This window comes from Podarcis muralis, chromosome 6 (genome assembly GCF_964188315.1).
Source record: "Podarcis muralis chromosome 6, rPodMur119.hap1.1, whole genome shotgun sequence".
Classification (NCBI taxonomy): Eukaryota; Metazoa; Chordata; class Lepidosauria; order Squamata; family Lacertidae; genus Podarcis; species Podarcis muralis.
Window position 1 is genome coordinate 28,864,636 of NC_135660.1, and position 13,229 is coordinate 28,877,864.

The 13,229-nt window shown below is 44.0% G+C and overlaps 1 protein-coding gene and 1 long non-coding RNA gene across 2 annotated transcripts; one reads left to right on the forward strand and one right to left on the reverse strand.

Moving 5' to 3' along the window:
* Window positions 1-3,667: 3,667 nt before the first annotated feature.
* MRPL44 (mitochondrial ribosomal protein L44) lies at window positions 3,668-10,843 on the reverse strand. Its single transcript, XM_028731119.2, has 4 exons — window positions 10,650-10,843; window positions 6,877-7,345; window positions 5,217-5,395; window positions 3,668-3,976 (listed from the first exon to the last, which is right to left on the reverse strand). Exons 1-4 carry the CDS (start codon window positions 10,811-10,813, stop codon window positions 3,805-3,807), a joined length of 984 nt encoding a protein of 327 aa, XP_028586952.2. The 5' UTR covers window positions 10,814-10,843; the 3' UTR covers window positions 3,668-3,804.
* A 142-nt stretch (window positions 10,844-10,985) lies between these two features.
* On the forward strand, window positions 10,986-12,864 carry LOC114597815 (uncharacterized). The gene is made up of 2 exons (XR_003706897.2): window positions 10,986-11,123; window positions 12,624-12,864. It is a non-coding gene; the product is annotated as an uncharacterized LOC114597815 (long non-coding RNA).
* Window positions 12,865-13,229: the final 365 nt, after the last annotated feature.

A 13,229-nucleotide genomic window follows, 5' to 3' on the forward strand; every position in this document is an offset into this window, starting at 1 on the left:
AGCGGCTCCTTTCCCCGTTCTGTCTCATTCTCTCTCTCTCCACCCCCCCCTCACCTCGCCCTGTGGGAGACGCTTACCTGGCGTGACCCTGCAGGTGGTTAAAAATAAGTAAATAGGAAAGGAGAAGGAAGAGAGGGGGTAAAAACAACAACAACCTGGCCCAGTTGCAGGGGGGGTGGCGAGAAGAGGTCAAAGAGAGAAATGTCAGAGTTAGGGAAGGGATGGAGACAGATGGGAGAACTGGCGGCCAATAAGCAGCAAATGATTCCCTCCCCTCCCCTGAGATTTTGCCCCCGCAATTTTGCCTGATTTTAATGAAATATTTGACCCATGGCATGTCTAGTCCATAGTTCCTAGCTGTGGCCTGCCCAAAAGGACCCCAGCAGACAGGACACGGTAGCTCCATAGCCCTCCGCGGCTATTTCCCAGCTGCTTGTATTCAGAAGCAGGCAGGATCCGAAGCTGGAGGCAGTATATAGCCACCCCGCTATTTCGTTGGTAAGGTAAAGTGTGAGAAAGGGTGTGTGTGTGTTGCACCCACGCACAGCGAGGGTGTGTTCTATGCGAGCAAACCACTACAAGGAAGCTCTTTAAATCCACTGGCCCCGATCCAACAGAGTTAATCAGTATGCGGATCAAAGCAGTGCCCTAAGCAGTGCTATCCACGTTCACTGTTGTTGGACGGTGGCCGGAGTGCTTCTCCAAGTAAGAGCACTGGTCCATCAGGGCATTGTCTACTCAGACTGACGGCCAGCACAGCATACTGTAGCTAGGGTTGCAATTTTCAAAAATTAAAAATTCCCGACACCCCACAAAGTTGTTGAGCTCTCTTTAGGAAGATCCCAAAATTGTTGAGCTTTTCTGGGCTTTTTCCACTGCTTTTTCCATCGCATTGCCATACTTCTGGGTTTCCCCTGACATTTTACCTATTAGGCAAAATTCCTGATATTTTGTGCTCCCTTACGAAATTGCAAGGAGGAATACTGGCAAGAGGAATCTAAGGGGAAAGGACTTCCCTCCAGAGCACATGAGAGCTTTTGGACTTTACCCAGGGGGGTTGGGTGCTGCTATCACCATGTACAAATCAGTTAAGTGTGGGGCAAGGCAGAAAAGGCTGATGTGAGAGGAACGATGAGTCCAGCTGGTATGCTACCTGGTAGAGCTGGCTTATCAGCAAAGGCGTACCTAGGCTCCCTTGTGCCCTTGGCAAGGAGATGTATCGGTCCTTTGCATCCTTGCCATAATATTTTTTGCAATTTTTGTGCTCCTGTGGGTCCACGCCCTTTACTGGTGCCAACCCCTGGGTAAAAGGTAAAGGTAAAGGTACCCCTGCCTGTACGGGCCAGTCGTGACTGACTCTGGGGTTGCATGCTCATCTTGCTTAAGAGGCCGGGAGCCAGCACTGTCCAAAGACACTTCCAGGTCACGTGGCCAGCGTGACGAAGCTGCTCTGGCGAGCCAGCACCAGTGCAGCGCACAGAAACGCCGTTTACCTTCCCGCTATTCATCTACTTGCACTTAGGGGTGCTTTCGAACTGCTAGGTGAGCAGGAGCTGGGACCGAACGACGGGAGCTCACCCCGCCGCGGGGATTCGAACCACCGACCATACGATCAGCAAGTCCTAGGCACTGAGGTTTTACCCCACAGCGCCACCCGCGTCCCCAACCCCTGGGTACGCCCCTGCTTTTCAGGCAACAGAAAGGGAAGGATTGGTCTCATTGGTTCCCAGAGGTGGGAGCTGGGGGCAGAAAGAGCTCATTGACCTGTGCAAGCCCCACAAGCTCTTCTGTCCCATTCATTCACTGTTTTTGCTAGGCATCCGAAATGTGAATGCGAACACGTTACCCTATACCAGGGCTCAAACTCCTGTCTTCTGCTATGTCTGTGGCTTCCTTCGTCTGGCTCCTTCCTTTTTACTACTGACCCCTCCTGGGTGTGTCTTGAACCCTCATCCAGGAATGCGAACATGTTACCCTATACCAGGGCTCAAACTCCTGTCTTCTGCTATGTCTGTGGCTTCCTTCGTCTGGCTCCTTCCTTTTTACTACTGACCCCTCCTGGGTGTGTCTTGAACCCTCATCCAGGAGGGCTGCTTATGGTCTTTGCAGGCATTCTGCTCAGGTAAGTTGCCTCCCTCCCTTAAGAATGCTGTGCTACAAAACTGTGTCTGTGAACAGATAAGGGCATTTGAACCCCTTCCTGAAGGGGTTGGCAGAATGAGGTGGTGCAGGGGTGTGTGGTACAGGGATTCCGCGCCTGTGGTCATGAGTTCAATTGGATCGCTGGACTTCCAGTGGAGCAGTCCAGTTGGTGGCTTTGGCAGCGTTTTCTAGGAGATTGGGGGTGGGTGTATTCCATTTTTAGTTTCTGCATTTTCTCCTTGGGCTACGTACATATCATGCAGCAGCATATCCACCCCCCACCCTGCCACACACACACACACACCAGCGCATAACTGGTGTGTAGAATTGCTCTCTAAAAGCACTCTATAGCTAATAGCAGCTTTTAGAATTAACATTTACTTTCACTTTAAGAAGCTAATTCAAGGTTTTAATGCCACAAATGCATTCCATTTTCAGAATAAAAAACCAGGAACTAAAAGCATGCTTGGGCATGGGTTAATGTTTTTTGAAAGCTATGATCAGCTGTCATTTTCATTTCTAAATCCCTATGTGCATAGCACAGTGGCAAATATATTTTTGCATGCTCCATTGGAATGCTTGGTCTTGCACAATTCTTGTTCATTCCAGTGAGAGATGCATACACAGTAATAGTCCAGTAGAAATTTGCAGAAGCACACAACAGGCAAGTAGCAAAAGGGAACATTGTTTGAAACTGAGTGAAGCCTTTTTAAGAATGTGTTGCAAACCAGCATTGCCCACTGGAATGCAGAACTTGGACCTGGTCATAAAACTATACACAGTCATGAATTCACTGAGTAATCAAGGAAGATGACACAATCTCAGTTTTACTTCCCCTTCAAGAGAGATATATTATCTTCTCTTCCAAGTATAGGAATTCAAATAAACAGCGTACAAAGGAATGAAGAACTGGCCTCTCTCCACAATGAAAGGAATGCTGAAGACAGTAGCTCATGTGAATCATTGCTACATATTGATTACTCTTTTTTTCAAACAGATTTAATCAACCGAGAGGAATTTTAAGTAGAAGGGAAAGAAAAATGGGATGCAAAGGTTAACATGTTTGTTGTAGCTTTTTACTCAGTTCCATTAATGCTAAGCATGCCTGATGAAATTAGCAGATATTTTTCATAATGGGTTTTGGAAGTAATGGAAATAGATGACTCTAGAGATTGGGATAATGGACTATATTGATTCTTTGGGATACATGAATAAATTAAAAGCAGATTTTCTTCCCTTTTTTGTTCCTTGTAATATGAGAAAATATATACAGCTGGGTAACTTTTGAAAGTTGTTGTGACACATAGATGTTCAGAAGACAGAGTCAGTACTAGCTGTTATATAACCCATATTTATGAGTTAATTTTATGCTATAGGGGAATCTGAAATGCAGTGTTGGCCTAAATTATACTAGCATTTTGTATTGTAGAGTTCCCCTCAGTACTCCACATTTGCTCTGAGCCTATGCAACACAAGATCTAACGGAGCTTTCAACACGCCATAATGCATGAACTAGTAGAAAAAATATGTACCGAAAACATGTTTATTAGCAGTAAGGGAAACTGGTATTTTCAAAATCTTAGTTTCTTAATAGTTCACTCATTAAATCTTGTTCTTCTAAAATGTAGCATTCTTGCACACATAAGAAGTGACCTTTTCTGCCTAATTGCTGCTAATAGCATTTTCTGCTTTCTGCTCCCATTTTGGAGAAGAATAATCCCATGGCTTTCTGTTCTCAGTAAACCCATAAAGTTTCCGCAGGGCTACACATGCAGCCTCTTCTTCAGCTGCTAATATTGTTTCAGCAGTACCTTCTGCCAGAAGCTTCTTATCACTGAAAAAGAGGAAATACTTTTATGAGAAGTCTTAATTAATTTATTAATACTGTGCATATATATAAAGGTAAAAAAGGTAAATGACCCTTGGATAGTTAAGTCCGGTCAAAAGCTACTATGGGATTGCAGCACTCATCTCACTTTCAGGCCAAGGGAGCCGGCGTTTGTCCACAGGCAGCTTTCTAGGTCATGTGGCCAGCATGACTAAACTGCTTCTGGTGCAACAGAACACCATGATGGAAGCCAGAGCGCACAGAAACAACATTTACTATGTATATATGATAATATAGAAGGAAACAACAATACTGCCTTCATTTTTCCTAAGTTGTATGTCCAAGTCCCTATGGGCCATGTGATAAATATTCACAGGCAATTTTAATTCACTGAGCCTCAACTTACATGCTGAGTAACAAGATCTAACAAATTCAGAATGAAGTCCAGTTAAGTACTTGGCAGGAAATAAACAACAGTCATGTTTATACAACCAAGAATTGAATTTGTAAGATTACTCCAAGCATTCAGAGAAGACAAGGAGATAGGAATGAACTATAAAATAGTAGTGATAACAAAGCCGATAGTAGGACTAAGATAAAGTCAAGACAAAAGCTTGGTTATGTAATTAAATTCTCTCCTCCTCCCTTTTTAAGATTAAAAATACATCAGACTAAAACTGAGGCATTCACAGCAACCTAACATTTTGACATTACACTTTCTGTACTGACATTTCAAGGAAGTGAACAGTGAATCAGGCTAAAGAATGCCAGACATGTCTCCTCCTGTCAGAACAGTCTGACACACATTTCTTGTACAACTGCCAAGCTGAAAGATTTATTGGTACACTGATACCTAACATTTTTGGAGAGTGGAAACTAACAGAAGCATGTAGCTTCTTTATAAGATGCATCTCACACCTTAGCAAAAAATGTGACTAGATAAAAGGCCAGTTCTGGTTATCTTACCAACTAAATGGGGTAGAAGTGCCTGCTAGGAGTGCCAATGCCACATCACAGGCCCTAGCACATCTACTTGTGAGGGCATCACATTTGACTCACCAATATGCCATGGTTGATTCCCAGATTACATTGATTGCATGGTCAGGGCTTAGGCTGTGATATATTTCATGCACTGATTCAAATGCAACATCCACACATACAACCTGTGGGCCTAGAAGCAGGACTGGTATGATCTCACAATACACAGCCAGTAAGGTCATTCAAACCAATCTCAGGTCTTACTAACCAATACAATCCAACGAAGTACAAGGGCAGTACAGTGCTAGCTCCTGACTGTCGAGTTAGTCTTGGTTCTGGAGCAGACACATTCCTCTTGGCCAGTTCCTCCAGCAGCAAGCCCATTGGGTTCATAACATTCCACATCTCAAACAGATCTTTTCCTATCATTTGAGGAATAAAGAAGTCCTGAATATAAAAATGGAAAATTTTCAGATGTCAATTCACTTTGATTCCTGGTATGTATTTTTAATTGATAATGATTGTTACAAAGAGCCATGGTTATAAATGTATCTTGTTAATTCTAATTGTTCAAACACAGAAAAACTTGATAGCCAACAGGATGGGAGTAATACAGAGCACAGATTAATATTTTAAAATAAATGTTAAGAAATAAAAACATACAATCCTTTAAAGTCAAACAGAACTGTTAAGGATTATGTGGCTATGGGTTGTATCCAATGTTGGTCATATTCTGAGTAGATTCACTAACATTAATGAATGCATGACTAGCTTGCTCTGAGTAGAACCTAGTTGGATACATCTCTGTATTTCTTGCAAAGGCTAACTGTTGATACACCATGCTGTTTATGATGAACTAAGTATGCCTCTCTCAAGACACTTCACAATCAAGGACATTTTTATTTGCATATTAATTGGGAAAAGGTTCTTGTAGATTAATGCAGCTGAGATGAACACATTGCATCCTTCTTTGGGGGACAGAGAAAGCTAGTCATTACGATTTGGTGTCTGTTCCCACCAACAGGCCTGCATGCAGATAAAGACATCAAGCATACAAGACAGTCTGCTAGTTATATCACATGTTCTCTGAAATCACCCACTAAAAGGACAGAGGTAGTTAAGCTTGTGGTCCTTCTGACCCCTGAAGGCAGTGCAAAGACACAACCACATATTTGTGAAGTGCCTTGCCCCGAACTCAGGCCAGAGCCCTATTTACTGCAGTAGTCAAACGTGTGTGCTGTAAGCAGACTAATAAACAATGCCATAACACTATTAAAGTTCTACTAAAATAGATGGATATGCATGCTTTGTAATTAGCAGTGGGAGCTCTCCAGTTTTCAAATGTCTCTATTAAATGTACATATGCAGGCCTTTGTCTATTCCAAACCTCATTGCTTCATTTAACATTTTAAAAATAATACATTTTAAAATCCCTGTTAGTATTTTGTATACGTAATCCAATTCTCAAAAGTAAGTTGGAGTGATATCAATGCATGAAAGCACCATGCCGAAAGAAGACTGGGTCATAGAGGTCAAACACTGCACCTGAATTATTATTAATATTGTTATTAATTAATTAAATTAGTATATCCGTAGATCTCAGGGCAGTTCCCAACTACAACTTGGGTAATACAGTAATATATAATGTAATATAAGTTCTATTTTCTAGGTGCAACATTGGTTTTCTTGGGCAGTTTACAAACACTCCTGCCCTAAGCTGCTTGCAGCATTGTTTCTACTTCAATCACACACATGGAGTTAAAGCTAAGAGGATGGTTGTAGGAGATTACACACTATACGCTTGGGCAGCAGAATGCAATTTATCATTCCTTTAAGTGTTATGACAGAGAGCACTGTAGTCCTGGATGGGTGCCAAAGAACTATTAATTACGCTATACATAACAATGTTATAGTGCACAATAACTTACCCTCACAAAGATCTCTGTTCTCCGAGAGCCACTACTTTGAAGCAACGCTCCTATTACAGCAAAGAAAGTCTTCTGAAGCACATTAGGTGGCACAGGAAATTCTGCGCAAAGTGTGAAGTCTTGTAGAGACAGGTTTCTGGCCAAATAAGACACTAATTCCTCACTGGTAAGAAAGTTAACAAGTGCCTCAATGCCAGCTTGTGGAATTTTTGGATAGGCTTCTTCCAAGCATCGTGTGAGGTAAGATCGTGAAAAAGAGATACCCTTCAGAGAAAGTTCATTATTATCCTTGAGATTAAGGGCAATTGCTTCTTTGTCTAGTCCCAGTTCTTGGCGTCTCGACTCTTCTTGTTTAATATAACAACGGTTAACAAATGCAGTTTTGAGGAATTCCAATGAAAACTTCTCATGTAACCGGTGGCTAAAAGCCTGTATTTCTGCATGGTAATCCCAGTTAGGTTTCTCAGAGCTAAATAATGACAAAAAGCAAGAAAACAATAATGATAGGCATTCGAATGGGATGGAGAACCTGTGGCCCTGCTATGTTGTCGGATTACAACCCTCATTATCCATGACTATTGGCCATGCCAGCTGGGGCTGATGGAGTCCAACCACAGATTGTCCATACCAACTCTAGCCAATCATTCTGAACTAGATTTTACAAAACAAATATTACATTTCCAATTGTTCTATGTTTTGTTTCTGACAGTTTAGGAAAACACTGAGTGCAAGAATGCAAAGCTTAATAATGCATTATGCCCAATAAGACAAGTTATTTGCTGTTAGCTTAAACATTTTGGGAAGAGATAATCTGATGAACTATGAATGGTGTTACCCATAGTCCCTTAATGTCAATGGCTCTACTCTTATTATGACTTAGTTGAGTATCACCCACTATCTTTAATTACGTAAGCTTTAATTTACTGTACATTAATTTATGCAAGGGTAAACTATCTAATGTTGAACAAAGTGGCGAAAAGGCAGGCATAAAATTCATGTAGAAATCAAATGCTTCATTCTGGTTTGCACATCCTGCTAAGCCAAAGTGAAACTATTGTTAATCAAGCCATTGTTTATTAAACAAGAATAAGTCACCCCACATACAATCAAACAGATCTTGGCTTGTTTCATGCTGTCAGGGGTGCCTCAGGTCCCAGCTCACAAAGGACCAACGCCAGTGTCTCTTTATATACAAAGGTCTTTATTGAAGTTCATTGTTGGTTTTACATCTGTGGCGCGCATCCCTACGTCTGTAACTTTAGACCGTTGAAGCTCCGTCTGACTCTTCTCCTCCCCTACACCAGTTTAACACCCGAGCTTTGCTCCACCTCTTCCTCTGCTCTTTTCTCCTCTGGGTCCTCCTGCCCCCTGGGGTTCCACCCCTCCTGGACTCTTCGGAGGCGGATTCCTCTGACTCCTCCCCCTGTCTCCGGCGGGCTTTGGGACCTGGCTCCCAATCCGGATTTTCTGCTGACCCGCGCGCCTGCACATTTGAACTTGGCGCGCGCGCCCAGCCGGCCACTTTCCTCCTAACGGCTACACTGCTCCTGTCACTGCTTCCTCCTTCGGAGGGGCTGGCTGGAACTGACCTCCGCTCCGCTCCTCCCCTCTCCGACGGAGGCGTGGTCAGTTCTGACTCTCTCTCTCTCTCCCTGCTGGAGTGGACGCCGGTTCTGATCTGTGGGCTTCTTCCCCCCCACTACGCTCTGGCAGGGAAGCTGGCCCTGATCTCCAGCTGCCGCTTGGGGACTCACCGCTGGCCCCCCTTGCCCTGACCCTGGGCGCCTCTTTCTGAGAATCTTCTGATTCGCTGGAGAGACTCATGGAATCTCTCGGGTCACTGTCATACCCTCCTAAGCTCCCCTCAGATTCCTCCCCTTCGCTCTCCAACTCCTCTTTCCCCTGTGGCTCTGCACCTGAGCCCCTGACACATGCGGTTGGCTTGTTTAACTCCTGCCTACTTTGCACTCCCTGTCAAACATCCTGAAAGCCTTTGCAGTGTCAAACTGCTGGAGTTGCCTCACTGTGACACCATGCCTCTTCCCACAGATCAAGAATGAAAAAACACTCTCAAGCAATACAGTATAGTGTTTCTTAACCTTTTCCTTATATCACTCTGCTCTACTTTGCATCCTTACTTTGAATCCTCAGCATGAGTCCTTAGCAGGTATTTAACTACTGGCTAAATGTAAGTGAATGATGAATTGCTTTATTGGAAATAATTGACTTTTAGTCCATAATGGGAGAAATCCATGTATTTTTCACTATGGTCAATAGTTACTTACAAACTAAAATTTGGAACACGTGTGGCAAGTAAGTCCAGCTTAGCCAGTTGGTTAGTATGCCATTTGAAGGGCTGACTACAAATTTTCAATTAAGTCACTTTTTATAGATTATACTCAATTCCAGTTTTACCTATCCCCTCATTATAGCATTTTGAACCGTGATGATTTATGGCTTTTTTTATTCTATACAGTCATACCTTGGGTTACAGACGCTTCAGGTTCCGTTTTTTTGGGTTTTGGACCGCTGAAACCCGCAAGTACCAGAACGGGTTACTTCCAGGTTTCGGTGGTCGCGCATGCGCAGAAGCACTAAATCCTGAAAGCCTTTGCAGTGTCATACTGTGCATAAGCGCCGAATTGCAACCCGCGCGCGCACAGATGCGGGTTGCGAACGCTGCAGGTTGCGAACGTGCATCCCGCACGGATCACATTCGCAACCCGAGTGTCCACTGTATTGTGATGAGCTATGGTTCTGATTGACTGAAAAACCTGTCATCTCAACTCAAGTTGATATTCCATGCATCTGACCATTCTCTGGTCCCCCAAAACTTATGTCATGGGGCGGGAGCCACCTTGAAGCCTTTGTGGATGCAAATATATACAGAGCCAATATATACAGTACACACTATTACATTAGCGTAGCCAGCGGTGGGGGGGCCCTGCCCCCTTCTAGTAAATAAATAAAAAGACTTAACTGACCAATTGTGTTGCAGATAACTCAGTTTTGCCCCCCACACATAAAGCCTGCCCCTCCCTAAAATAAATCCCAGTTACACCCATGCACTCTTAAACATATGGGGAGCCTCTCATTTCAGACACTGACAGCCCTCCTTCCCTGCCATTTTTTTACCAACCAGTATCAGGCTGGCATTGGCCCTGGTGTCTGCTGAAGACATTCTTATTTAGACAAGCCTATCCACAGGTTTAGAAAAAATGCATGAGTATTAATTTACGTTATCATGCTTTTTAACTTCCTGCATGTTTCAAATTACGGCTGTGGAGGTTTTAGAGATATATTATTTTTTCGTAAGCAGCCTTGAGGCTTCTCTCCCCCCCCCCCTACAATCAAGCGGTAAATTGTTTTTTTTAATGAAATTAATTAATTAAAATAACTAAAAATAAACACTCCACGACTGGCCGCGCAACCCGTCTCTCTCGCCAGCCCACCTCCTCAAAAGAAGTCACTTTGCAAGCCTGTTTTGGGGCTGGGGGGGGGGGCAAACCCTGCCATTCCCACGTTCCTTTCTTCCTTTCCAGAGTTTCTGACACGCATCCCGCCAAAGAAACCCTTTGGGCTCCTGATTTCTCCTCAACCCCAGAAGCAAGCGAAGGCAGCAGCCCTACTCGGCGAGGGACGCTCGTTAGCCGATGGTCAAAGCTCTGCCTTAGGGAAGGAGACGGGCGGGAAAGGCGAGAGGCCCTCGTCCCCGCTATTTCTAAGCCTCCGTCCTCCCAACAGGCATCCTCCTTCCCCCCCTCTTCCCTCACCGGGGCCTCGGGGTCTCGAGCAGCCGCTGCTGCTCCACATACGCGCGGACCCAACGCTGCTTATCTCGGCGCGGCTGAGGGCGGAGCGCGACACGTCCCGGCGCGGCAGAGAGTAAGCGGTGGGAGCCCTCAAGGAACAGAGGCCGAAGCAGCGCGGACGCCATTTTCCATCGAAGGCAGGGAGGGAAAGGAGCGGGGGACCAGGCGCACCGGTCGCCCCGCCGTCCGGAAACAAGCGCTGCTTCGTTTTCTGTTCCGGCCAAGTTCGGGACTGGGGTTTTTCCCCCTAGCTGTAGAAAGGTGAATGAGAAAAGTGTAGGGCAGGTTTGCCCCTACGAACAGGTGAAGGCGAATGACGTGTGGCCACGGTGGTCCTCATCTGGACAGGGATAGCCAGTGTTCCCGATGGTCTGGTAACCTCTAGGTTGCATCCAGGGCCAGATTTAGGTTTGATAAGGCCCTAAACTACTGAAGGTAATGGGGCCCTTTATATGTCCAGCTGTCCTTTGTCAACAACAAATGGTTGCTGTTTTTTGTGTTGAATATACAGTATGCTATGTGGTAATTTATGGACCTAATAGGTATCTAAAGCCATTTGTACATGTTGCCATGCAACCAGTCCATGCAGAATGTAGGCACCCTATACAGTGGTACCTCACAAGACGAATGCCTCGCAAGACAAAAAACTCGCTAGACGAAAGGGTTTTTTGTTTTTTGAGCTGCTTCGCAAGACGATTTTCCCTATGGGCTTGCTTCGCAAGACGGAAATGTCTTGCAAGTTTGTTTCCTTTTTCTTAACACCGTTAATACAGTTGCGACTTGACTTCGAGGAGCAACTCATAGAACGCGGTGTGGTAGCCTTTTTTGAGGTTTTTAAAGACTTTGGTGATTTTTGAAGCTTTTCCAAAACTTTCCCGACACCGTGCTTCGCAAGACGAAAAAAATCGCAAGACGACAAAACTCGCGGAACGAATTAATTTCATCTTGCGAGGCACCACTGTATATAGAAATGAGCAAACCAGTGATATTTTAGGGTAAGGCTAGCAGGCGGGGCCCATTACTTACATCATAGGAGCCTACACGACACAAAACACTGTTGCTGTATGTAGGTTTTATTTTATTTGTTTTTTATCTTATATTTTGGAAATGTACATCCAGTGGTTTTTTCCCCTTAAAGTTTTTTGGGGCCCCCCAAGAAAGTGGGTTCCTAAGCTATAGCTTGTTTAGCTTATACGTAAATCTGGCACTGGTTGGATCACTGAAGGTGGTTTGGAAACATCAGCTGGTGCAGAATTCAAGCGGCCAAGTTGCTCAGCGGGGCAGGATGGTCTGAGCATATTTCACCGATCCTGGCTTGATAGTTCTGGCTGTTAGTTCCCAGGCCCAATTAAGTGCTGGTTTTTACCGATAAAACCTTATACGGCTCAGGGCTGTAATATTTCAAGGATTGCCTCTCTCTCCATATGATCTGACCTGGATCCTAAGACCATCTTCTGAGGCGCTTCTTCATGTGCCTCCTCGGGAGGTCTGGAGGTTGATTAATGTTCTATGGCCTTTTAAACATGTTTGTGTCTTATCAATTTGCTTTTCTTCCACTATGTATTTGTGTTCTCGTTTTGCGTTCTTACGTTGTGAATTGCCATGTGATCTTCAGATGAAGGGCAATACAGAGAAAGAGGCCAGAAATCTGGACTTAAACTGGGCAGTTCCAGATTTATAATCCTTGCTCAGCCATAATTTATTTGGTGGTCTTCAGACTGTCCTTATCTGTCAGCCCAGCCTACCTCACTGGGCTACAGTGAGGACTGACAAAAAACACCGGGTGATGAATGTAAGCCTTTCTGAGTTGTTTTAAGTAAAATTGTTTGATATAGAAGGAAGTGGAAAAGTTTTGAATAGTTTTTGGGAGTGTGGTTATTGGTTTGCTTTTGTTTGTTTTATTATGTATTTTATGTTCTCATTTTGTGTATTTAGGTTGTGAACCACGCTGTGATCTTCAGATGAGGTCTTATCTTCAAGAACCGTTCCAGAGGATAGCATTGCATATCTTGTCTGTAATGCTATTTAACATCTGTAGGAAGTGATTAGATCTGGAGCACAGTGTACATTGATGATATCTCAACTATTTCTTTGTTAACATATGAATTGGGAATGGCTGTGTAGGCCCTGGATCGGTGCCTGGGTGCTATTGCTCTCCAACATGAGTTTTAATCAACTTTCCTGGCCTTGTCATCACTATTACCTTGAGATTCTATTACGTACATCACTATTAACTGCCTGAGATTCGAGGCAAAGGCCTATCTTAAAAGGTGCTTTGTTTTAATCCCCAAACTCGTGCTTTAGTTACTTTATACAGGCTTCTAACAAATGAGTCAGCAACTTCTGAGAGTTCCCGAGTTCTTTATGAAAAGGTTTGTTTTGATCAAAATACATTACGTTTGGGAATAAAATGTGCATCCAATTTGGCCAGGACTAATAGTCATGGTCTTGGTTCTCCTCAGCCAAAGCAAGTAATTTACAAATATTGCAGAGTTCTGCTACAGTGCTCCCACAACTATCCTGAACAAAGCTTATTAACTC

Bases quoted from the DNA above. Each gene is read 5' to 3' on its own strand.
- MRPL44 (XM_028731119.2), bottom strand. From the start codon at position 10,813: ATGGCGTCCGCGCTGCTTCGGCCTCTGTTCCTTGAGGGCTCCCACCGC. The intron at 7,346-10,649 runs GTGAGGGAAGAG...GTCATTATTTAG, and splicing joins CTCGAGACCCCGAGGCCCCG to CTCTGAGAAACCTAACTGGG. The intron at 5,396-6,876 runs GTAAGTTATTGT...TTTTATATTCAG, and splicing joins GAACAGAGATCTTTGTGAGG to GACTTCTTTATTCCTCAAAT.